This window comes from Poecilia formosa, unplaced genomic scaffold, assembly GCF_000485575.1.
Source record: "Poecilia formosa unplaced genomic scaffold, Poecilia_formosa-5.1.2 Scaffold355, whole genome shotgun sequence".
NCBI lineage: Eukaryota > Metazoa > Chordata > Actinopteri > Cyprinodontiformes > Poeciliidae > Poecilia > Poecilia formosa.
In genome coordinates this window covers 66,427-92,015 of record NW_006800294.1, presented here as the reverse complement: position 1 = coordinate 92,015, position 25,589 = coordinate 66,427, and the positions used below count along the sequence as shown (strand labels likewise).

Here is a 25,589-nt window from a genome sequence, read left to right as displayed (position 1 = left end):
ATATTGTAGACACTGGAGAAAACGATCAAGCAGGCGCTGATGGAAATGCTCTGATTATTGAAATCAGACCCTGGAGACATTTTTATCAGCTGTTGCCAGAGGATATTTATTTATTTTTCTTTTTAACTCATAATTTTTAAGTCGGTTCCTTGAAATAAATCGTCTAAGTGACACAAAAACTCAAACTGGCTCCTAAGGACAAAAACATATCATAGAAAGCAGTGAAAAACACATTTAATCCAACAAAAACGGACACATTTATTAACCTTAAGGTCTAATTTAGGATGATCCACAATTAAATTCTTTTTTATTACATATTAAAATTTCACACCCTCTACTGATAAGCTAATGCTGAAAGGTAGCATAAGCTAACTGCGCTGCATGAATAAAACCAGCACGAGAGTCAAACCGGACATTTGGAACGAAGGAGAATTATCCAATCAAAGCGGTTTAAAGTTGGCCCCGCCCTGTTCTGCCCCCTGCAGCTGGGAGCAATTAAGTACATCCTGAAAAAACATGCAACGACAAGGCTAACAGAGCAGCCAGAAGTAATTTGACTATGAGGCTGACGGAAAAAGACAGGAGGGCGGCTAAATGCTAGCTGCGCTAAAGGCAAAAGGTAAGATTAACGATACTGATAAACACGCTTCATTCTAAATACGAAATGCTTCGTTCTAAGTACGCAACGCTTCGTTCTAAATACGCAACGCTTCGTTCTAAATACGCAACGCTTCGTTCTAAATACGAAACGCTTCGTTCTAAATACGAAACGCTTCGTTCTAAATACGCAACGCTTCGTTCTAAATACGCAACGTTTCGTTCTAAATACGCAACGCTTCGTTCTAAATACGCAACGCTTCGTTCTAAATACGCAACGCTTCGTTCTAATACGCAACGTTTCGTTCTAAATACGCAACGCTTCGTTCTAAATACGCAACGTTTCGTTCTAAATACGCAATGCTTCGTTCTAAATACGCAATGCTTCGTTCTAAATACGCAACGTTTCGTTCTAAATACGCAATGCTTCTTTCTAAATACGCAACGCTTCGTTCTAAATACGAAACGCTTCGTTCTAACTTCGCGATGCGTTTCTGAAACGTTCACTTCATTTTACTCAGAATGTTTCAGTATAAACACACAACCTTCATTAATGAAGCCATTTAAAGTTTAAATATTTCCATATTGTAGCTAATAGCGTTTGCTCTTGGAGAATATTATTGAGTATGTTTCCTAATATTGGCATGAAGTTGAACGTTTTAGTTTAAACCCTGAATAATCTGACCTACTTTTATTTATGAGCTGTACTATTTTTGCATTGTAAATGTAATATAAAAAGTTGTTTTGTTTTTTTGTTGTTTTTTTTTTGACAAAGATATTAGTTGGGTTTGTATGAAATTGGAATACAAAAGAGAGAAATCTAGAAAACACTGTTGATTTGATGAAATATTGTAAAATGGACAGAAATAGATATTATCTTACAAATTTGAGTCCAGCTTGCGTTTTTTATTCTTCCTATATAAGCTGCACATGTTTTTAAAACTGGATAATAATGAATGTTGTGTTCACGAAACCATCAGCTCTTCCAGATTATATTTTTCTAATTGAAAACAAGAAAAGGAAATGTATATAAACTATATAAACTGTTTCCATTCTGATCTCTCACTCCAGAAAACGACTCAGGACTTAGAAAAGCTTTGGTTATTCTGTATTTTGTCATTTTCATTTCCTTCTATTAATAGTCCTGCACCAACGTTTTTTTATTTATTTATATTTTTGTCGGTCGTTTTCACGCTTCAGCAACTCCAGCTTTTTGGCAATTCTGTTACTAATCTAAAAAGTATCTCTAAATTATTCATGAAGCATTTAAATAAACACTTTTATTTTGATATATTTCTCAAGGTTCTTGTTTTAAAGTGTTTAAAGAACCGTTTTTGTTGGTTAGGAGCCCATTTCATCTCTCGCTTCATGGGATAGATGTGCTGTCTTAGAGGAGAGAATCCCAAGTGGTCAGTCATGCAGACAAGCTGTAAACAAGCCCCCTGTTTTACCAAACACATTTGAAAGGCAAATAAATTTAATGCCCAATCTGCCTGCTTTAAATATTTATTGGTCCCACTCGCTCTCCACTTTCCCCAGCCGGCTTTTCCATCTGATGACTTTCCGAAGGAGAGATTTAAATGAGGGAAATAGAGCAGGATGCAGCTTCAGACTCCCAGAAACCTGCATCTGTATCTAAAGGGAAGACAAAGCGGTGGAGCCACCGGCTGAGTCTGAAATTTTTAGTGTTTTTCTTTCACCTTCATCTCGTCTCTGAATTGCCTCGAGGTGCAGACTTGTGCAATCATCCTGTTGCTGTTTCGGGTTCGCCACAACTGAAACCCGTCGAAGAAAATTAAAGACGAAGGTGAAAGCAAAGATATTTCCATTACGCTGAGTCTTCATATGAATACACCGCGCAGGGTTTTCATGTAAAGTGTAACATTGTGTGACCCAATAGGAGTGTGGTGGTGTAAACAGCTCTGTTCCTTTAACGCTCATCCTGTTTGTGTCTGAGGTCCCAGGTTTCAAAAAGCTTCACACAGTAAAGACCAAACTTTAGCCGTCCTGCAGCAGAGATGCTTTCAGGCGCAGTGGGAAACTGAAGGGCTTTAAATTTACAGGCAACTGAGCGATAAATAAAACATTTCTGTTGAAATTTTGACAAAATCCTTGTAAGAGGTTTTTAAATGATTTGTCTGATATTAAACTTAGTTTGATCTGAATGATTTGGACCAATTAAAAACAGAATCGACTTTTTGCCGAGATGACTGGTTTCCATCAGCTGTCGTTGGTTGGAATTGGATTTACTGTCGGAGAAGCTAACGGTTGTAGTCAGAGGGAGCCGGAGAGCCGTTGGCTGTTTGTTCGGACACTTGGAGTCCGATGCAGAGCGTAAGCGGCGAGTTGGTGGTTGGTCCACAACGATGAAACCACAGCAGCAAAGGATATTAAATGCACCGTGTAGAGAGCTGTACGCCATCAAACATTCATGTGTTATAGCCTGGAGGATATTATGCAACAGGCTGAAGGGCTTGGAGCTCGGACAAATGGTTTCTAGGAAGGCTGACCGGTCGGCAGCGAGCGTGTGTGTGTGTGTGTGTGTGTGTGTGTGTGTGTGTGTGTCCTCATCTGTAAATGCTGTCCGCCTCTTTACAAATCATTTAGGTCCATAAAAAAACAGCAGCGGCTCATTCATCACACACACACATTCCCACAGCGGTGTCATTACAGAGGCTCATTATCGAAATCAATTCAATTAAAGGCTGTAATTGGCGTAGTAAAACCCAAACGCTACGGCAAACAGAGCCGAAGGAAGGCAAACCTCCGCCACGTCACGCGCGTCCGCTCCTCTTTAACTACAGAAATATTAATAGTCTTCTTTAAATTAACTTCCCATCCTCGTGTTGGTGGCGCCGTTTAAGGGTATTGATTAGCAGGAGGAAGAGGACGGAGGAGACTGTAACTGGAGGCTAACTGTGTTCAACACTTAGCGGATCAGGGTGGAGGAGCCGCGTCAAAGCTAATACCAGATCCTTCAATCAGGCCCTCACAGTCATGTTGGGTTAATTGTTTACTGAGCTAAATGAAGTGGGGATAATTAAGAGTAACTGTGCTGCTGCGGAGAGGCCGATCGTTCAGAACGCCTCCATTCGGTTTGCTGAAAACGCTCTTCATCTGGGACTGGTTCTGGTCCAGCTCCTCCACCTTTACTGGCCTGCTGGAAAAACTCTGTGAGCATGTTCCTCTTCTAGTGCAGCTACACTATCCCACTGTGAGTTTAGAAAGTTTTAGAAAGCTCCAGCCTCTGGGACAGCAGGCGAATGCGACCCTGCAGTCTAAACGGGCCGATTCTGATGTTTTCACCCAGAAAGATCAGATCTGAGTCCATGTGTGGGATTAACCTGATGGCTTTCACAATGTCTGCAGTCTGAAAATCACCCCGCGTTTATCCAACATTTACGCCATCGTCATAATTTTGCACCAGAATAGTCCAGCCGTGGTAAATCTGGATGTAAATACCCAGTTTGCTGGTGGATTGTGGGTAATGGTTGTCATGGAGACGCGGTGACCCACCAGTCGCCTCTTTTTCGGCTCTTTAAAAGAGATTTAAACGGAAGATGAACTATTTAAATATGTTTCTGACTGCAGATGTGGGGAGTTTAGGTCAGGAGATGTTTTCTGGTCTTTCCTGTTTTGAGTAGTGAAACAAATCAGCTTCATATTTCAGCTCCAACGAAGCAGGAAGTTCTTTCCACTGAGTATTTTTACTCTTTTTTAACTTATCAATCAATTAGGATCAACAACATTTCACTTTTATGACATAAACAATTACCAAGAAAAACCTTTAATATGAAAGTGAAAATAATGACCATTAAATAAAAATATTTAATAAAAGGTTTCATGAATATTTAGTATTTCCACATGGATTTGTCTCAATCATCCTGCAGTTTTCCTCCATTCATCCTGATAAACTCTGTCAGGTTGGTGTAGATCAGCTGTGAACAGGTCTGGGCTTTGACTAGGCCAATCCAATCTCCACCTTGTTTTTTTTTTTTTCTAATCATTTCTTTGTTGCTTTAGCTCACTGCTTCGGGTCGCCGCCCTGCTGGAAAATAAATACTTTTTATTGGCACCGTAAGGAATTTAAAAAAAAGTCGTTTTAATTGTATTCCCAGTTGAGAATAAATGAACTGAAATCAGATAAAATATTGTATAATTTCCAGTGAAGTCATCGAGCGTTAAACCAGTTTCTCTCTCTACGTTTAGGACTTTCTGTCATGTCTGACTCTGTATCGTAAGAAGCTGAAAGCATTCGGTTTAAAAGCGTCAGGAAGAGTAAAAAAGGGCTGAAGGTGTTGAGAGCAAGTGGAAGCAGCAGGATTTGTTTTAACTTCCAGATCCATAATCTCCAAAGCAAACTGCGCCGGCAGCCAGCAGGCCACTGGAACGCCGAGCAGACCTGAGTCGATCCAACAGGATTCGCTCTGACATCAACATCTGGGTCTCTTTGAAGCTTTGATCAGCTCACATGACAGGCGCACACTTTAATCCGAGCAGACACACGTTCGCTGGATATTTTTAATCTAATTTGCAATTCCTGTGAATCAGAAAGCGCTGATTCCTCCTCATGGAGCAGCAGCCGGGTGAAGCTCACGTGTCCAGAGAGGAACATGCAGAACAACAAGCAGAAAAGATGGATTACAAACGAGCGACACAAAACATCTCATCATTTCTGGGCTGAGAATCCGTCCACCGGTTCCTCCAACCTGTAAACTGACAGTTTATTTTCTGAGTTAAGATAATAAAACATTCCTGTCATCTGCTGCTCTCCAAGTTGGAAAAATGTATCTGAAAATCCAACATAGCCGCTCCCCCCGTTACTTTAGATTAAGACTGCAGTGAATCAGCAGATCGGATGTGAACATTTTAATTGAATTTGGATCTAATGGGTTTACCATCATTATTTACTCCTGTTCCATAAGCTGGAGGTGAAGAGATGAAGGGAATGGGGAAGGCGGTCCAGGTACCACCAGGACCGTTTGTGAATACAGGTCAGAATAAAACTACTCTATTAAATAATTGTCAGAAAGTGAATATTTGTATAAGGAGCAAATCTTTGCAGATATTATTTCCAGTTCAGTGTTGAATCTCCTCCTGCTGGAGATGCTTCTGTTTGGCGAGGTGAACAGGTGCAGCGTGGTGGACGTGTTTGTCCTGAAGGAGACGTGATGAAGCAGTGAGAGTTTCTGAAGCGTCTTGAGCGGTGATGACTGTCTGGAGGTCATTCGTGTGGTTTTCCACGCCTTGCTGGGTGTTTTCCCCTTCCAGCTCCAGCTCCGTGTGCGAGCTCGGACGCTCTCCGCCATCGATGCCGAGCCCCGACTGCGAGGGCCATCTGTCTGACTTTGACCCAGCGGCGCTCCGTCACACCTCCACCGCAGATGGACGACAACGTGTGTGTGTGTGTGTGTGTGTGTGTGTGTGTGTGTGTGTGTGCGCCCTCTGCGCTGGGTGGCGGTGTGTGTTGGAGGAAGTCTGCGTTCATATTCGGTTGCTGCCAGCGGCCGGCGCCCGGCGCACAGATGCTGCAGCTCCTTCAGCTCCTGGACCAAATGACCTTTGACCTTTCCAAGCACCGGCATCGAGCAGGAAGACGTGTGTGAGCATTAGCCCAGAAGCAACGGCTAACATTTAGGAAGTGAGGCGCTTCCAGAACTGCTTAACGGAGACGTTCATCAGCCGGTCCAACAGAAGCAGAACCAGGTTCGTCTGATGCTGAACTGCTTCAGAAGAGCTGGAAACATTTTACTGCCTCACAATTCAATTTTAGGTCCACCATTTGATTCAAAATCGATTTGATCAAAACAATTAATCAGAATAATTTCTGCTGAAAACAAGGATGACAAAAAAGCTGAAAGTGGTGAAATGCAATAATTTTTATGAATAAACCAGAAACGTTTCCTGAAGAATCCCAGATTTCTCACCAGTGCAGATTTTGCTCTTTCAAAGGAAATGTTGAGTCCAAGCAGCACAAATCCAGATAAATGAAGCTATTTATAGCAGCCATTATTCTCAGCCATGTAGTTTTAACCAGTAACAACACGGCGGCTCAGCAGCTCATTATTACCAGTGTGAGCTGGGACCAGGCTGCACATTAATATGGAAATTAAATCCTAATCGATTTTTCCAAGGTATGCATTTAGCGTGTTTTCCTGCAGCGCTGGCCGCCGCGCATGCTGCAGCCTGCAAGGAGATGATTGAAAACAAACGGAGACACTTCAGCTGAAGAGCAGCACAGATGCATGACGAGCCGATAATCAGCTCCTTGAAGCTCACAGAAACTTTAACTTCATTATAATCAAACTTCAGGAAATTACTGCACAGCTGCCGCCCCTTCGCTCCACACTTTCAAATAAATTATGTAAAATTATCTTGCCCTGGCTTTGAACGTATTAGAGCCACTATAGATTAAAAAAAAATAGGAAGAGAAAAATTGTACATTTACTAAAAAAAAAGATTAATCTCAAATTTTTATTTTAAAAAATTTCTGAGATTAATCTCATTTTTTGTTTGTCTTTTGTTTGTTCTTCCAAGCAAATTTTTGATTTAGCAAACTCAGAAATTTCTATGTTCTTTCTAGAAAATTTCTGATTAATCGAAACATTTCTGAGTTTTCTCTTGCAAACTATCAAAGTTTTAGACTAAATCTGTTTTGGATTAAATCTAAAATTGTGTTGAGTTTTTGGCAGAAACTTTTTTATTTTTATCAACAATGATTCTCTGCTATTCAAAGCTGCTGCATTTTTCTAGAAATTTAAAATTTTTTCAAGCAATTTTTCTGCTTTTCAAACTCAGAACATTTTTTGTTTTATCTAGGAATGTTCTGAGCTTTTTGGTGTAAATTTACTTTTTTTCTGTCCATCATCAGTGGCCTTACTCCGCCACTGTAGCTCTGGGGGTTTATAATCATTTCTATTAAGGATTTGTCAGGAAGCCGGTTTGGGTTGCAGCTTTTCGTGGCAGCTGCAGGTAAACAGGAAGTGGATTTCCCCCCTGCCGTAGAGACTCGTCTGTATTTTTCCAGCAGAATGCCAGCGCAGCATCCGGTGCAGTTTGAGGCCCGGCGTTCGCCTGCGCGCAGCGAGAACTTTGGAGGTTCTGCCGCTTCCTGCTGAGCGCATAATGAATGGCAGGCTGCGGCTGCGGGCCTGCCAGGCAGGAAGAAACAGCACTGTGGAATTGTGGGATAGCGGAGGAGAGCCTTGCTTTGTTGGTCTCGGCGGGAGCTCACCGAGATCAAACATGTCGACGGCGGCGCCGCCCGCCGGGCATTCTGGGTAGACAGACCTGAGGAGGAGCCGCCTGAAAGCCAAGCGCCGTTCTCCTTGTTTGTACCTGAGCTGCAGGAGCGCGCCGCTTGCTTGCTTCGGTTCGCGTGGGCGGCGTGTGGCGCGCGGCGGCGCGGCGTTTTTCAGGAGTGAATGACGGCAGCGCCACGGAGCCTGTCATGCCTTTTGTTGTTCTGTTTTTTTGTTTTCTGCCTTCAGAGGACAGACTTTGAAATGGATTAACGAAAACTGACTGGATGCGACTTCCAGGTTCACTTTGACATGACTCTCCTCCGTTTGATGTGGCATCAACCCTCAGCTAGCACACAAAGCCCCATCCACATCCCCGCATCTGTCCTTATGCTACTCATACTGCAGAGCGCGCCGCCTCAGGGGCCGCGCCGCCGCTCTGTCTGTCCAGCTTTTACGACCCTTTGTCACTTTTTCTCTCTTTGATGCAGGAGCTCCATGTCTCTGCTGCTGATGTCTCATTTCTAGCATTCTGCAAAGTACGGAGCTCAGTGAGGGCCGAAAAACAGAGGTTGGAGAAAAAAATTATCAAAAACTTGAAGGCCAAGAAAATTATAAATAAATAAAGTGAAGTAGTTTTTGTAGGTCCAAAACTTAAGAAACATTTTTCACATTTGCATCAAATTTTTTTCTTTTGATTTTTGTCACTTTGCTTCATAACACTTTCTGTGTTTATCTTTGTTTAATAAATTAAATAAAATCTGATTCGGCTGCATCGAAGTCTGGACAGACGTAGTTCTACTTATTATAAACGTCCAGGTTGTAAAATACCTCATGTACCTAATAGTTACCATTGCAAGAAAATGCATCAACAAATTTATGTCATTCTTGAACTGCAGTTGGGGGCCATAAAAAACAGTCCGAAGGCCACAAGCGGCCCCCGGGCCGCACTTTGGACCCCCTCCCTAAACCTGATAACTGGATATTTACTCTGTTATCATTTGTTTATATCTGGAGTTTTTTGCTTTGCAGATTCATTTAAATTCAGAAACAAAGGAAGGTTTCCAGTATAACCATCCTGGTGATGCTGCATCTCAGTCAGACAGAAGCCAAGGTTTTGATTAGGTCATTCGGAGGTGGACTACCTGGAGTTGTTTTGATCATTTTTCTGCTGCAGAATTAAAGTGAGCTTCACTATGTGATGGTCAGACATTCTCCTTTATGCTTACAGCAAGAATCCAGATCCACCCAGATCACCACTCTGCCACCACTGTGTTCTGCTGTAGCAGCCATGTTGTTCTTGTTCTGTGCGATCAGATTTTCCCAGAAGTCCAGAGGATCGTTTTGTGGTAAATGTGAGACGGGTCTTTGTGTTCTTATTGTGTTCTTATTGTTGAATCTTGACCTCTGACCTTTGCTTTCTCCTGGACCTCCTGCATGAATCGATGATGAGCTCTTGCAGTAACTCTGGTGGGTCGGCCTCCTGGGAAGGTTCATATTTATATTTAGTGCATTGCAGTTTTAGATACTTTGGCCTACTTCGTGTCGTCATACAGATCCTATTAAAATAATTTCTTGTTTTATTTGTTGAAGTTTGGGCCTGGATGAAGCTCGTCTCTTCTTGATGGACTGAATGTGTTTGTGTTTTATATAGCTTCAGGACTTGAACACATTCATTTTAATAAAATAATTAGAATTTTTTTAAGCATTTATTCTTTTCTTCATACAAAAGTGTAAAGCTGGAACCTTTGTATTTGTGTGTTTCTGGTACAGCTGTGAAACTGGCGCACATGCTACATCAGCTAACAGTGATGGAGGACGAAGCTGGTTTTCTCATCACACTGGAGGTTCATTTCTGATTGGATACTGGAAACAAATAATGCTGTGAACAAGATGTGCTAAACGGAGTTAGCCTATCAGCCAGACTAATTAAGCCTAAAATAGCATCTCAATGCTAACCATGTTGCTAATGCTAATGTTAGCGTTCAAACAGCTCCATGAATGATCAGGACTTCCCGAATCGCTGATGGTTAAAGAACAGATTTAAAACTATATTATTTATATATAATGCCTTTATTGTTGATGTGTATTTATTCAATAAGTTAGCAGTTAAACATGTTTTTGAGTTGAAAATGTTGCTCATTTTTCTATATATGGTTTGATTAATCTGTGATTAATTAATTGCAGATGCTGTAATTAAGTTGATTTAAATTATCATGAAGTAATACCACTAATTCTAAATGTTGGATTGTTTTTATTGCTTCATGAAACTGCAGTCCACGTTTTTTTTAGTCAATTCATTTAGGTTGTAGCTTATTTTCCTCAAAAGATGCAAACGTTATTTGTCTGATTATTAAAGTTTTATTTGAAACACATTAAAAGGTAAAAACAGGAGAAATCTGTAGGTGGGCAAATACTTTTCCATCTTTGGATTTCTTTGTTCTTTGGTTCATTTGTTTCAGTCTAAATTTTCAGCTGACTGCCCCCTTGAGGCGGTGCGTGGAACTGATCAGTGGATCTAGTGTGTGTGTGTGTTGTGTGTGAAATAGGCCAGTGAGAAGGGGAAAAAAATGTCAGAGTGAGGATGATAAGGAAGAGAGCAAGACGAGGGAGAGTTGGGATAAAGGTGTGTGATAGAATTGGAAGATCAAAGCCCTCTGTCACACCGTGACTGAGCCCAGGGGCGTAATGGGTGAGACGGGGCACACACACACCGCCGCCGACACACACACCTGCACACACACTCCCTCACGGCTGGTATTTGACTCTGAGTGTGATTGATACCGGGCTAGATTTGGAGAATCACTGTCATTCGTCTCTCCGCAGATCAAACAGCCACATAATCTCCCATAAAGGAAAGAGAGATGGAGGGAATAAAAACGGGACATAAGAGGAGAGGGTTCAGCCGGGCGCGCGAGGTGACAAAGCCGTCTCATCGCTTAAAGTGTTTTCTTGTTTTTTCATAAAAGACGAGCCACGAGCTGAAAACACATCTATCATGCGGCTCTATTAAACTGCTCTTTGTGCGCGTCACAGAGATGAATGGGAGTATGGAAGTGTACATTAGACAGTATTTACGCTGCTTACAGAAACGTCTTTATCCTCATCACATCCGGCAGAAACCGCTTCGTTTGAAAGCATATTCACGCTGCTGCTCCGCTTTACCGAACGCTTCACATCTGACTGCAACTGCAGCAGCGCAGGCTTTAGTTATGGGTGTCCAAAGTGTGGCGCATGGGCCATTTGTGGCCCTGGAAATTATTCTGGATGGGCCAAGAATAGTCTAAATTTGTTTTAGATGATGCAGATCTACTTTTAAAAACAATGTTGGGGTCAAATTTTCACATATTTTTGCATTTAATTTAATTTATTAGTAACAGGAAACAGAAACATTCAGACGTTTTTAATACAGTGCAGTCTTAACCACGTCCATTTTATAAAGCAGGAGTGAGTCACTTCCTGTTCTTGTTGCTAAAGACACAAAAAAAATACAGGAAAAAAAAAATATATTTAGCATCCATATACATAGCTACATATATATGTATTTTTTTTTGTTGACAAATCTCCCAGATAAAAAAAAAACTGTTTTAAATCAACAGTAATTTACTCATTTACACGTCTGCAGAAAAATGTCTAAATATTGTGTGCTTAGTTTATTTATTTAGCAGGTAAACAAAAAAACTAAGTGCTTTTGCTGTTGTAATTAAGAAGAAAAATACTGAACATTTTGTGGCTACCAGAGCACTTTCAGCTTGATAAAAAATTTGAACACCGCTGATGTGGCTCACCACCCAGGGCATCATTCAACGAGGGCAGACAAAACTGAAAATAAGTTTGAGTCGCACCAGATAATCTGTCTTGCTTGTTCAGTCAGGAGAGACTTAGATGTTCCTACGATGCTGAGGGAGCGTTCACACCAGTCCTGTTCAGTCCGTTTAATCCAACTCCAGTCTGTTTGCATAGAAGGCCCGGTCTGGTTCGGTTGGTGAGGTGTGAATGCTAAGCTAACTCTGACCTCTGGTCTTCCAAATCTCCGTCTGGGTTCGGTTGAAGTGAACTCTGGTTCAGTTTGAATGTGAACGCCAAGCGGACCAGAGACCGCTCCAAAAGCAGGAAGTGGACTACAGAGCAGGGCATTCTGGGTAAATGTAATCAAAGCTAACGTGCTAGCCTAGCGCTAGCAGCAGAAATGGCTCCTGGTCTTTAGCCTAAAGAGAAATCCTCCAACCGCTAAAATCTGACGCCTCCATCTTGTTTCCATCTGGTGAAGAAGGAAGTTGCTCTCAGTGTCTTCAGAGGTTTTTGTGTCATTTCCTTCAGTGGTTCTTGGCGCAGCGCCCCCACAGGCCAGGAGGGGAACAGGTTGGTGTGACTCAGAGCCACAGCAGCTGGAGGTGGAGCAGATGATGGAGTTCTGATCTGCAGTCTAACAGAGTGTACCAAATTTAAACATTTTGTTCTTGTTCAGGTGAACTCTGTGTTCCTGGGAATAAAATATAAACAATTAACGTTGTATGGATTATTAGTTAAATTGAATAATTGCAGCACCAGCATATTGATGAACTCTGCTCTTTGTAATCACTGAATGAAGTGATTTTCACCTTTTTTATTCACGTTATTGTAACTCTGAGCTTCTGCCTGTTTCCTGATTTTTCTTTTTCTTTTTGCTTCGTCTTTTCGCCCTTTTTCATCTTCTCTTCCTTGACCGTCTTTTTCTTCTTCTGTTTGCTTTTTAGCGTCTCTCTGCTGCTTTCATGACTCCGTTTGATTCCACGCCTCCTGCCCTCCGGACTGAAGTGTTTATGAGAAACCAAAGCGTTTGCTTTCGTTGACATTTGCCTCTGAATGATATTCAGATTTAATTTGCACATGAGGGAGCTGAAGCATTTTGCAGCTCTGTATTTATGCATGTGTCAAGGTGATATTTAATGTTTTTCTTCTGTCTGCCCCTCTTTTGTTTCCACAGATGCATCACCCTATTCAGATGAAACCTGCAGACAGTGAGAAATCTAATGGTGAGTGGCCACAAGGACACACACGCGCGCGCGCGCACACACACACACACACCAGGAGCTGTTTTTGAATTTGCCTGGTAATAGCTGCTTCACTTGACTTGCAGAGAAGACGGGAAGAGAAAAGATTGAAGCAGAGACGCTGAAAAGAGAGATAGAGGAGGAAATGCTGATGTTTCTGTGTCTATATCTTTTTCTCTTATACGTGTCATAAATTATTGAGGTGCTTTGGAGGGAGGTCAGCGCCAGTTGAATCGTTTTAGCCCGGTGATGAACTGGTGTCGCTCCCCGCGGCGGCTGCCTCTCGCCGGCGCTCGCTTCATCCTCACATCCAGACTCGACCCGTTTCTCTGTGCAGAACAAACCCACCTCCGTCAAACCAGACAGCATCCGTTTCCAGGTTGTCCCTCACATTCTCAGCTGTGTACTTTGACTAGGCCATTCTAACCCATTGATCTGCTTTGGTTGTCCAACTGGACAATCTTCAAATATCAATCAAACGTAACACAGAGGTTGGTTTATTTTTGAATATCTGCTAAATAAAACGTCCTGCATGAATCATAAGGTCTAAACTTTAGTTTTACATATTTAAGAGATAATTATAAACTTGTGAATAATCCCACAGACATAATCTTATATTTATTACATTTATAATCAGGTTTTTAAAAATAAAAACAAATAATCAGTAAGACTGAGAAGAAAATAATTACCTTACAAAACTGTTTTATTTGAAAATGACTCATTTTCAAACATTTCATATCTGTTACCGACTCAATCATTATCAGAAACTTGTAACAATCAATAAAATCTAAACCTGTATTTATTAGTTCACCCATCAATAAGCTGTCAATTTAATTTTAATTACCATGGATGAAGAATAAATTCTTTAAATTTCTCCTGAAAACAAACAAAAACACCAATAATAATCTCATATATCTTGCAATAATCAGATGTTTATATGATCATTTGAACAGTTTTATGTTTGGACATTTTCTAACTTCAATATTAAAATTATTCCAGTTTGTCTCAAATTACTGAAACATTTTTCCAGTAGTAAAATTTTAAACTGTGATTCCAACATAACTTGTAAATTGCTAATTAGTTTTGTGGTAATTGTTTATTTTTGGTTTTGTTAAGAATTGGAGCTTTCTGTAGTTTCACTACATCAACTAGCTTTAATGAGTTAGACTTTATAAAACGTTTTAAAGTGTTCTAATACCATATGGATTATTCTTATTGCTTATTTTTAATCCCTGAGGTTCAATTTGGTAATTATTGCCCCAGATTGGTGAACAGAACGTGACCGACTTGACGTTGTTAATTAGGGCGATTTTAATGTCAAGGAGATGATGGATGTGATGTCTGGACAGAATGATCCCCGTTTTATTATCATTTACAGAAAAAACAATACTGTTAATCTGAGATGTATTGTCATCAAACAGAGGCTGAGTTTAACGTTTGGTTTCTGATCTGGTGGATAAATCTGGACGTCGTCTGCATAGAAATGAACAAATCTGTGATGTCAGCGGGTCACTGTGTGAATTTGAGTGAAATAACTGCAGAAAATCTCAGAGAATTTCAGAAAGTTTGAAGAAACTTTTTGAAGGTGAAACAACTTGGAAGGAAGACAAAAAGTTTTCTTGGCATAGATTTAATTAAAAACCTTCAACAGAGGGAGATAAAGACAAACCCACATTTCTGATTATTTCATTTCTACATGTTTGAAATGTTAAGACAAAAAAGCTACAAGTTATAAATTTAGCTGTTTTTTTTTTTCTGAAAAGCCTGAAGGCGACTTTCTTATTTTTAGATTCTCTGAAAGAAGAAAATGTTTCATTTTCATGATTCAAAAGGTAAAAATAAGATTATTAATGACCAACTTCACAGGAAGAGACGGATGATTACTTTGATTGGAGAAACAGCAGACCTCAATTTGGACTTTTATGAACTTATTGGGCAAAAATAATAGATATCATTGGCAGAGATCGGAAATTTTAGCAAATTACAGCTAATGTATCTGCATGGCTGAGCTGAGTGAGCTCCTGTAATTTTGATGAAATGACCCTTAAATCTGAGTAATTGAGCAGAACATAATAGTGAAGCTATAAAACCAGAACCGGAAATAAAGAGGGGCTTTTTAATCGCACAGCAGGACCTTCTGACTTCGAATCTTCTGCAAGGTGACGACTTTTCTGCTCCTACTTTCTGATAAATGAGTGGAAAAATCAGCAGAAGTCCAAATGAAACCATAAAAACAATGTATATTTTTAATGTTTTTATATTTTCCAGCAGATTTGAATCCAGTTTTTCCAAACTTGAGCTAAAAATATGAGCCATCCTGTGGTATTCAGTGCAAAATAAACTATAATATCATCAGCGGAAAATTCAAAATGATCCCAGGAGTCAACTCTGTTTAGGCCAAATGAAGCTGGTTGCTCTAAATTTCTGTTGTTGCTCCTTTAAATGTCCAATAAACCAACATAATCACCATTTTTATGTTTTAACTCCACATTAAAACTTATGTCCCTCTTATTAGTCTGAAACTTGAGCTCCAGGTTTGTTGATGTAAAGTTTTTTTTCTTCTGGTTTGGGACAGAAGGAGCCTGGTCCGATTTTAATGCAGGTTAATTTATCAACACAATACAACAAAGAAACATAAGTTTCTGTTTATTATTCAGAAGCTGCAAACAGAAATGATTTAAAGAAACATTCAGCCAGAGACGCTCCTGTCGTCGCTCAGACTTTACAGAAAATCTGATTTTAATCCTTTAAAAGATTAAAAAAGGAAAAATAATAATTAATTTCACAAGAACAGATGTATGATTACTTTGGTTGGATAAACAGTGGACCTCAAATTAGACTTTTATTAACTTTTTAGGCAAAAATGATAAATATCAGTGACAGATAGAAATTTTGGCAAATTACATCTAATTTATCTGCCTGGCTAAGTGGAGTAAATGTGCGTTTCTGTAATTTTGATGAAATGACCCTTAAAGCTGAGCAATTGAGCAGAACGTGATAATGAAAGCTATAAAACCAGAGCTGGAAATAAAGGGCTTCGACTTGATGCCGCTGCTTTTTGGCGGCACATCAGGAGCCCAAAGTTCTGCCGGCACGACCCAAAAAAAAAGAAGAAGAAAGGAATCCTTAGAAAAGCCATCATCCGCTCCACTGAAATATGGCGAATTGTGACTTTATAAGACATAACTGTCGGGGCGAGGAGGGAGGAACTCAATAAAAAGCTGTGGCTCGCAGCTGGAAGGGTGAAATATGGAGCCTGACGAAGGATACGTATCCAACCGTTTAACAGAAACGACCTTTAATAAACCCGCTGTTAGATCTGCTTTAGCGCTGACGAACGGCGGCGGCGAGTTTTATCAGTTCAGTCAGCGGGAGAGGGGAAAATGGGGAAACCGTAAGGAAAACGGAGGAAGACGGCTCAGGTTTTTCCTCCCCTGAAGGGTCCGCAGGCGGTTCTTGAAGCTTTCTCCCACAATGCAACGCTGACTCCGTCTCCATGAGTGCTTATCGCCTCGCCGCCTGCCGGCGCGCCTCGAACGCCGAGCAGAAACAGTCAATTGTAACGATATCTGCTCTCCTTCCCCTCTATCGACGCAGAGTAAATTAATTACATTGCTGTTAGACTTGTGCTAATCATCCTCTGGAGTGATGCGCACACACACCGACACGCCGCCCGCAGAGCAGCCACGGCTTCTTAAAGCGCCTCTTATCTCGACAGCGAATCCCGTCGGTTTGTTGATTCTTCTTTTTTTTCCTTAAACACACAAACGAGTCAAACAGCAAAATAAACAAGTGTGCTATTGATTTCCCAGAGAGCGAGCGCTTATCTGCCTGGCCTGGTGGAAGGAGCTGACAGTTTCCTCATTAAAAATGAATCGGATTAACCTTACGCTGGATGTGGAGTGAAGGCGTCGCCGCCGTCGGCCCGCAGCATGCCGCCGCCGCTGCTCCTTCCACCAGGTTGAGTCTCGGGGTTGAAGTGATAATCAGACATCGATCACAGCATGATGAAACACACAAAGTCTCTTTTTTCTTTCTTTCTGTCATTTCTTTTAACTTTTCTTCTGTTTCAACCTTTTTCTTTGTTCTGAGTTTTTTAATTATTTACCGTCAGCTTCAGATTCGGTTTAACTTCAACAGATTCCCCAGGAGCGGCTAATTAAAGCGCTTCGTTAACGGATCAGCAGCTCTGAAAGGAGAGGTTATCGGGCCGTTTCTGAACTTCCTGAGGTCGGTCGCTCTGCAGAGAGGAAACGAGTTCTCCTTCCCACAAACGTAACGATTAACGGGACGATCTAAAGAAAACGCTAAAAATGTTCCTGCTGTGTTCAGAGCCATCTGGACGTCAGCAGAGATGGAAATCTTTCAGTTTCTAACGATTCGATTCCGGTTTTTAGTTGGTTTTATTCCACACATTCCCATCAGATATCCTAATTTTAACCTGATTTTAAAAATTGTTTTCAAACCTAAAACTGTTTCTGCTCTTAATCTCAGACAGGATTAAATCCCAAACAAGTTTAGGAACTCAGTTCAAGAGGGAGAACTGAAAATAGTTTCAGTTTGCATGTTGAATTTAAGTGGCCTAGTCAAAGTCCAGACATCAACTTGAAGAGGTGATGCTGTTGGACTTTCAGAGAGAAGAAACTTCAGGAAGAGTTGGACTCAAGCGGTTCTACAGAAACTGTTTCCATGACAGTTTATGTATGTTTGTGTGTTTTTGCTTTGATAATTGGATTGGGTCGTTAACGTTACCGTGTGTAGAACTGGGACAGGGTGTACTTATTTAACCCCAGCACTGATCTGGACCTTTTAAAGAGAAATGATCCAGTAAATGTTTCTTCCCCTGCAGCTGTTGAAGACAGGAAGCTGTTCATCGGCATGGTGTCGAAGAAGTGCAACGAGAACGACATCCGGGTCATGTTCTCCGCGTTCGGCCAGATCGAGGAGTGCCGGATCCTCCGGGGGCCCGACGGGCTCAGCAGAGGTACCCACCACTCTGACTCACCTCCATCCTGCAGCTCCTCATGCTGATGAATCAGCTGACGGGCCTCCAGCTGCTGCCGCTCGCCAAGATGGCCGCCCGCCTCAGAGAAGGAGAACTGCTTCTGGGACAAACTAAAGTTAAATAAGAAACAATAGATTCATATCTGAGGTGATAATCTGGACCAGACTCTGAGCTTTAGACACGTAAATAATCCGCCCACTTCTTTATGAAACTTTTTCACGCTTGCAGGTTAAAGACTAAATAAGGTCTGAAGGGATTTTTATGCTGAACATCATGATAACCACAAAGACGAGCAACCAGACTCATTTCCATTAAAGCATCTCTGAATAACGAAACTTTATTCCACCCATCTCTCTGTTTCCAGCGGTAACACGTTTTCCCAGAAGTTATCGCAATAAACGATAATATTTTTGTTTTCAAACCATTTTCAAGTGACATGATAATAATTAAGGCCTAATAATGCAAGAAAACGTTCTAAAAGATCAATAACTTAAAACTTTAAAGTTATTAATTATTGATGTAGAATCTTCAGCTAATCATGGTTTATCCAAAGTTTCCAAATGTTCAGAATTAAACTCCTCTGGTCATTAGATCTGCAGCCGAGTCGTGATAAGTTTTAGTCTCACCAACCGAGTCAAACTGAAAAGCTTGGAGTCGTTTTATTTTGAAACGTTAGAAATGTTGAGCTGAATGTGTTTCATCATCTGGAGAACGTTGAGTTTGGTTTCCTCTCCAGTAAATTCAGACTTTATGAACTGAGGAGAACATTTCAGCTGGTTTCCAAACCCACTCACCTTTACTGGCTGAGGCCAGGAAGCCGAGCAGACTGTTCACTCACAGCCATCAAATAAAGTTTGTGACAGATCAACAGAAATGTTGACTTTTTTCTTGCAACAAATATCTGAAAAGTGTGGCTTGCTTAGGCAGTAAATCCATTCTCATAATATCCTCTGAATAAAAATCCATGAATTTCATTTAGAAGTCCCATGATTCATCTAAAGCTCTTCTAACGTCCAGTTTTTATAGTTTAAACACTAATCATGCCTTAATACGCTTTAATAAACTCAGTGGAAACTGTTTTAGCGGGAGAAACTAATATTTACTTACTACTTATTTCTGCTGTTGGTGTTTCAACCAATCAGCACCAAGGAAACTGAATGCTGCCTCCGGATTGGCTGCTTTCCAAATGCCAGCCAATAGCAACTAGCTTCTCTCCCAGCTTCTCAATCTGCATTTTGTTTCTAATATTTTAGATATGCTTTATAAAAATAGACATTCTGAACCGTGATTATGTTGGAATCCACTGAAACCAGATTTATTTAAGAACATTAAACTGATTTCTGCAAAAATCAGCTTATTTACATTTCACTTATAAAAACTGTTTTTATCCTCCTCTGTTATCGCTGCTGCCTCCTACTGGTTAGACACAGTCATTGCAGTTTGTCAGAATTGCTCATTATTTTCTGCACATATTTCTAAAGCTGTGACACGGCGGCCATCTTGTCTCAGGTCTTTACCCTGCGGCGGCGGCTGGAGGTTCTTCTCCTCACTGTCAACACTTGCTGCTTCCTTTTCTGGCTGTATATCTCTTTTCCCCACCACTTTCTTTTTTTTCTCTCCTTGCTTTCTCGGCCTCGTCCCCCCCGCTCACCCCTCCCCCCTTCTCCTCCCACTTTCTCACCACCATCCCCATCCTTCCCCTTCCAGTTTAGCCCCACTGGAAACCAGTAGGAAGCTCTTCACTTCCGTCTTGAGACACTTTAAATGTTGCTGTCCAAATCATCCTTCAGTTTCTGATTTGTTTCATGAACATGTCACATAACTTTGTTGTTTATTCAAGGAAAACTGATATTTTTAGTAAAAAATAAAAATCAGAAATGACGTATTTTGGTCCAAATGTAATGTAGTTTTACATTTGAAATGAAAGAAAAACACAAAATTCAGTTGGAGTTTTTTTCCAAAGTTGGCATCCAGACTGTTCAGATCCCAGAAAAACACCCGAGTTACTCTGTTCCTTTAATTGGACCAAAGTGGATTTAAAACCCACCGAGCAGTCGGATCAGCCAGGATCTAAAATACAACAACAGGTTAAAAAAAGAGAATCTTGTGACCAAACTTGAATTTATTGTAGATTTTCTGTAATTCACAAATCTATAAGTAAACCTCCAGATGAAGAGAGAACCTTTTGGTTTGTTCCCAAACCTTTTTGGATCAAAGCTTGGAAAACAGTCCAAGTTTCTACCATGTGGTTCCTGATTGGAGGGAAAGTTGGGGAGACGGTCCAAATTTACCACCAGCAAACTCACACAAGGCCAACAAATGTGCTCTACTCTGCCCCCTAGAGGAGGATATGGGGTAGAAAGTGCTGTCTCTAATGTCTGCCATATTTTGTAGAAATCAGATAAGAAATTAGACAGATTCCTGGATGTGTTGGCAGCTGCAGGTCGCTAGCTTTAGCGGCTAATAGCGATAGCTGCTGCTAGCATCTTGGTGCCAGAGGCCACAGCTGTCCTTCAGCAGGTGGACTGTTGTTGATCTTAGACGGTTGAAACTGGACCAGTTCTGTAAAGTAAACTGGTCAAAGATCCAAAACGAACCGTGTTGATTGGTGAATCTGCTCCTCTGAAGCCAGTGGATTACAGAAAAACCACAACAAATTCAATGTTTCTGGATTGTTAGTTCAGTCTTAAAGAATAATGGTTCAAATCTGGAACAAAGAGTTTGAAATTAGTGACTTTATTGAGTTTTTTCTTTCTGTATCACGACTTCCTGGAGTTAAACATAAACTGATGAAGTTTGTTTGTTTTCCGTTTAATTGGTGCCACATGTGAAGGAAGATGAGTGCAGTATGTGAGCTGAAACCATGAGAAACCTCATGTGATTGGTTGATGGCTTCTCTCACAGTCCCACAGCATCATACCTCCTCCACCAGATCTGGTTTGGTACAAATGGTTTTCCATGGTCGCCCCAACATACTCTGCTGCTCAAACCTGAGATGCATCTTCCCGTCCTGTGGCTCCATTTAAAGGGAAACAACCCGTTTTATCAGCTCAGCTATGACGCCACCCCATCCCACCCTGACCTCTGACCCCTGACCTCAGCCATCCTCCCCTCTGTGGTTTCTGTGTGGTGAGATGGAAATCTCTTCCTGTTTCTCCTCTTCTCGTCCTATGAGCTGTCGCTGTTCCTGTATCTTCTTCTGTGCTCGTTAAACGTTGCGAATATTTTCTTTTATTTTTTCGTCTGAAAGTTGTTTGAGTCCAAACTAAACGGCTCCACCTTTAAATTCACCCCGGCTGTCCCAGATCCACTCCTCAGTCGATTTGTCCTCTTTTCGCTTCCTTCCCTCCCTTTCCTTGTTTCTGTCTTCCATCCCCTTTTCTGCTCCTCTCTTTTGTCCTCATGAATATTTCAAACCTGATGGCCAAATCCTGGTTTCTGTCGAGCCGATGTAAGCCACTTAGCGGCTGACACGAGTCAGAGACGGAGCGCTGGCGGCCCAACTTGGCCGGTCAATAAACACCTCTAATCAGGTTGGAAATAAATCGGTCTTTAAGGATTTCTGAGCTGGCAACTCTCAGCGGCCCGCGGTCCCACCTAGCAGAACTCGCTTTAAACTCACAGTATCAATCAGCCGCGCGCGCCGCTATTAATAAAATATGGATCACACCACCAGTGGATGGCTGGGCCTGGGGAGCTACCCTACTTTCATTAAAGGACTGCGCGGCGCTCCGCTGACGACAGAATGCGGCCCACGAGGTATTTTTAGCGATCCGGCTTCGTCCCCGTCTCTGCACTGTGGAGAAAACAAGACGCGCACCGAGCAGGCGGGAAGTTGCTTTTATTCAGAACCGGATTCAATATTCATGAACCCAGCGTCAGCAGGGGAGAAGTTCCCGTTGGAGAAAACCAGCTCAGATCGGCAGGATTTCAGAAAACAAGAGAAAAATCCAACCAAGCCAACACAGCTGCGTGAAAAATCATCAGAGATGCAGAAATGTTTAAATTCAGACTCTGGGTGGATTTCCTGCTGAGTTTTAGGCTGAAAGTTGAGCAGCAAATCATCCCCAGAGCACCATACTGCCACCACCATGTTTGACTGCTGCTATCGAATCAGTTTACCATGAAAATTTCCTCCATAATAAAGTGTTAACAGTTTCAAATGAAGAAAAACAACAAATTTAACAGCAAAGGTACACAAACAAATTATTTAGAATCTTTAATACAACATTTAACAGCATAGAACATTTCTAACATGAATAATGGAGGATTTGTGCAAAAATGAAAAACTGCAACTTTTAGACAGTTGGAGGCTGTGCCTTAGTTTCTCTGTGGCCTACTTCGTGTTGTCAGACGGGTCCTGTGAAAGTTATTTCTGTGGTTGAGGACTGATCATTTCACTTCGGTTGATTTTTATGGATTAAATCAGGTTTTATCTGACATAAAAATGTAGGACAAAGAAGCAAAAACAGAATAAATCTGCATTTTTTTCCTGTGCGTTTCTGAAAGTTGCAGCGTCTGACAAGTTTTTGACCAGTTTGAACCAGTTTGGACCAGTTTGGAGCCACATCTGCAGCAGTGATCTACTTCTGCAGCATTCTCCTGGAAAAGCAGCCGTTAAATGATGCTCGTCTAAAATAGGCAGGCCTCTGAATCATTTGATGGAGTGACCTGCTTTCAAACAACCTTTCAGCTCAGAAAAAGGACGGCGACTGTTTAGTGGGTCAGAGCTGCAGAATCCAGCGACCTTCAGCGCCTCGCTTGCTGCTTCTGCTGCAGCCCGACGTTTAACGGCTGAAATGTGATCAGCTCTGACAGAGGAAGGGCAGGAAGTGGAGAGAAACATTTCAGGATGCAGTGCGAGATGAAATCCAGAGGGGAAAATATCAGCTTGTTTAACAAAAACAGAGACAAAGGTCGACCGCTACTGACCTTCATTTCACAGACACAAAAACGTCTTTAAAGTCTTAAACCAAACGGTTCTGATCACTCCTTTGAATTATTTGTTTTCTTCTTCTGAGTTCTGACTAAATGTACAGGCCCGCCACACTTTTCAGATTTTTACAATTAAAACATGTTGAAAACCGTGAAATGTTTTCCTCCAGTTTCAGTCAGGCACATAAAATCCCCCAAAATACTTTTACCGTTGTGTGTGTGTGTGTTTGCGTGCGTGCGTGCGTGTGTGTGTTGCCCTCAGGCCTGGCTGCGCTAACTCGGCTCGCTGACTTAGCATACGGTTAGCCTAGCGTGTTGCTGCAGCTCTTCTCACATCGTCTCCGTTCGTCGCTCCCTGACCGGCTGCGCTTCCCGCCTCACCTGCAGAAAACGCGCCGCCATGAAACCGGCCGTGCTGATTGGCTGAAACCGGCGCCGATCACGGAGGAAGATGGCCACGCCTCCTCTTCCTCCTCTCTTCTGATTTAAAACGACCCCCTGTGGTTTTACGGCCGGCGCCCCGCGGCTCCTTCGTCTTTCTTCCCGTCGAACAAAAGAGAAAATTTTAGGCGTCCAGTGAAATAAATTCAAAAGGTTTAATGCAGATTTTCAGAGAGACGCTGAGAATTCAGGTTTGACTAATTCAGAGGTGAGGAAGAGGACGGAGGTGAGGAAGGCCTGCAGCTCTGATGTTTCATGTGGGGGGGGCAGGATGTGATGTCATGATGCTCGTTTTTCCAGCCACTGAAAACGATGTTGTCCACCTGTGACATGTTCTCTGTATCAATCTGTTTTTCTTTTTATAACGACGACGTGTCCAACCCTTTGTCTTGTTTTTGTTCTTTCTTGTCTTCCTCCTCCTCTTCCTCCCCCCTCTCCTCCCTTCCACTGTCCTTCCATCCTTCCCTCCCTCCTCCCTCCTTGCAGGTTGTGCGTTTGTCACGTTTTCCACCAGAGCCATGGCACAGAATGCAATCAAAGCCATGCACCAGTCTCAGACCATGGAGGTACGCCACTCTTCTTCAGCTTCTGTTTCTTCTCAACAACCTGCAGCCGCACGCAGCACGGCATCTCACAACACAGCAAAACGTTCAATAACTGCGTCTGAAATGCGACTCATGTAGAGACAGTTACCACGGCGTGTTACCGATATTTAGATAAAAGCAAGACGGAGGACATTTGTGTACAAAATGTCTGATTAGCCGTATTTTTCAGAATTCTCAAACTCAGTTTTTTCTTGAAAGTTCAGAAAAATAATTTTTTTTTAAACTTTTCAAACTCTGAATTTTTTTTTTGCACATTTTTTACTTTTAAAACCTGAGAATTTTCTAAGTTATTTTCTTGAAAGTTTCTGAGATTAAACTCAAAATTAAACATTTTTTCTAGCAAATTTTCAGAAAAAAATTATCAGTAGCAAATTTATCCGTTAGCAAAAGTCGCCTCCTCTGTTTTCTATTTCCTAGTTTTTTGTGCCAGAATCCCTGCAAACTGATGTTATTTATTCAGTTCATTGACATTGTTGTAAATAAGTCTGTCAGTGTGTCGCAGAGAGAATCTAACATGAAAATTTGGTTTGAAATCGTAGTTTTAAAATAAAATGCTCACAAAAATTATTCAGGGAATTGACTTTTCTGCCCATTTCCTTTCATGCAGCAAACATGAGAAATATTTCAGTTTTTCTCATCGAATCGTTTATTGAACTAATTCTGAACTGACAGGTTTGATGAGTCATTCTTTAAGTGTTTTTCTTATTTATCTTTTTCTCTTTATTACTGAACATTATTCATGTTATTTAAAGCCTGAATGTGAAATTCATGCTGTTAATTATTTATTTCACTTTAAAAAATTAGCTGGTTGTTGAAAAGTAATTAAAACTTGTTTATTAAACAAACTAGTTTCCTGCAGAATGAGAGTCAAAGAGTTTGATGATTCAAACTTAAAACAATAATTCTGCTTAAAAATGAATAAACCAATAATAAACACAGGAATGTCAGGAGAAGAAAAACTGAAGCAACGGTGATAAAAAAAAAAAAGCTCAGAGTGATTGTATTGACAGAAAGTTGAGTGGAAGGAAAAAGTGTGGTAACAGAAAGGGCAATTACAGGCATAACCAAAACAAGTTTAATTTAACTTGTAAAATCAGTTTCTGTTCTTAATTATTTACATTTAATTCATTTTCTGAACACTCGGACTTTAAATCAGATGATCTTTTTAGTATTTTTCCTGCTGGATTCATTTTCAGGCTCCATCAGGATCAAACATCGCCTCCATATTTCTTATTTTTTTCTGGCCAGAGTTTCTCCCCCAGACTCGCGTCACGCTGCGACAACGAGCCGCCGCCATTGTTGTAGCCCTCATCAGGCGACCCCGGCGGGCCGTAATGGCGGCGCTCCTTTGTGCTGTGCGGCGTGTCGGGGTGCCGCCACCGGGCTCGTCAGGTCGGTGACGGGGGCAGCGTGACGGGCGCTATCGGGAGAGAATTACACGTTACAAGACGGGTCTGCAGTGAGTCAGAGCGAAGGAACAAAAAGTGGTAATAACAGGCTGTGTTAAAGGAACAGGAGCGAGTGGCGCTCACCCTGAAGGCCCTCATTACAGCTGATCATGATAATCACGGCTGCTATTGAAGTGTTGTGACCCTGACACGGGGAAAACGCTCTCCGCCTGCGAGGAAAGGCGCCGTTCTCCCGTTTCGCTGTCACACCTCAGATATCAGCGAAGTGTTTGCAGCGGCGGCGCGTCCGTCTTCGTGACGCTGTCCTCCGACGGCGGCGTTAG

General features: G+C 41.5%; 1 protein-coding gene across 2 annotated transcripts in view; it reads left to right on the top strand.

The window, feature by feature from the left end:
* Nucleotides 1-25,589, top strand: part of celf2 (cugbp, Elav-like family member 2) — a 62,354-nt gene that overhangs the window by 6,607 nt on the left and 30,158 nt on the right. Inside the window, exons 1-4 of one of the 2 annotated variants that reach the window (XM_016662042.1) lie at nucleotides 533-619; nucleotides 12,805-12,853; nucleotides 17,721-17,855; nucleotides 23,739-23,818. In XM_016662042.1, coding sequence (XP_016517528.1) covers nucleotides 12,805-12,853; nucleotides 17,721-17,855; nucleotides 23,739-23,818 — 264 coding nt within the window. In that variant the 5' untranslated portion in view covers nucleotides 533-619. Of the gene's footprint in view, nucleotides 1-532; nucleotides 620-12,804; nucleotides 12,854-17,720; nucleotides 17,856-23,738; nucleotides 23,819-25,589 lie in introns of those variants that run through there. The other variant, XM_016662041.1, reaches the window with a different exon arrangement.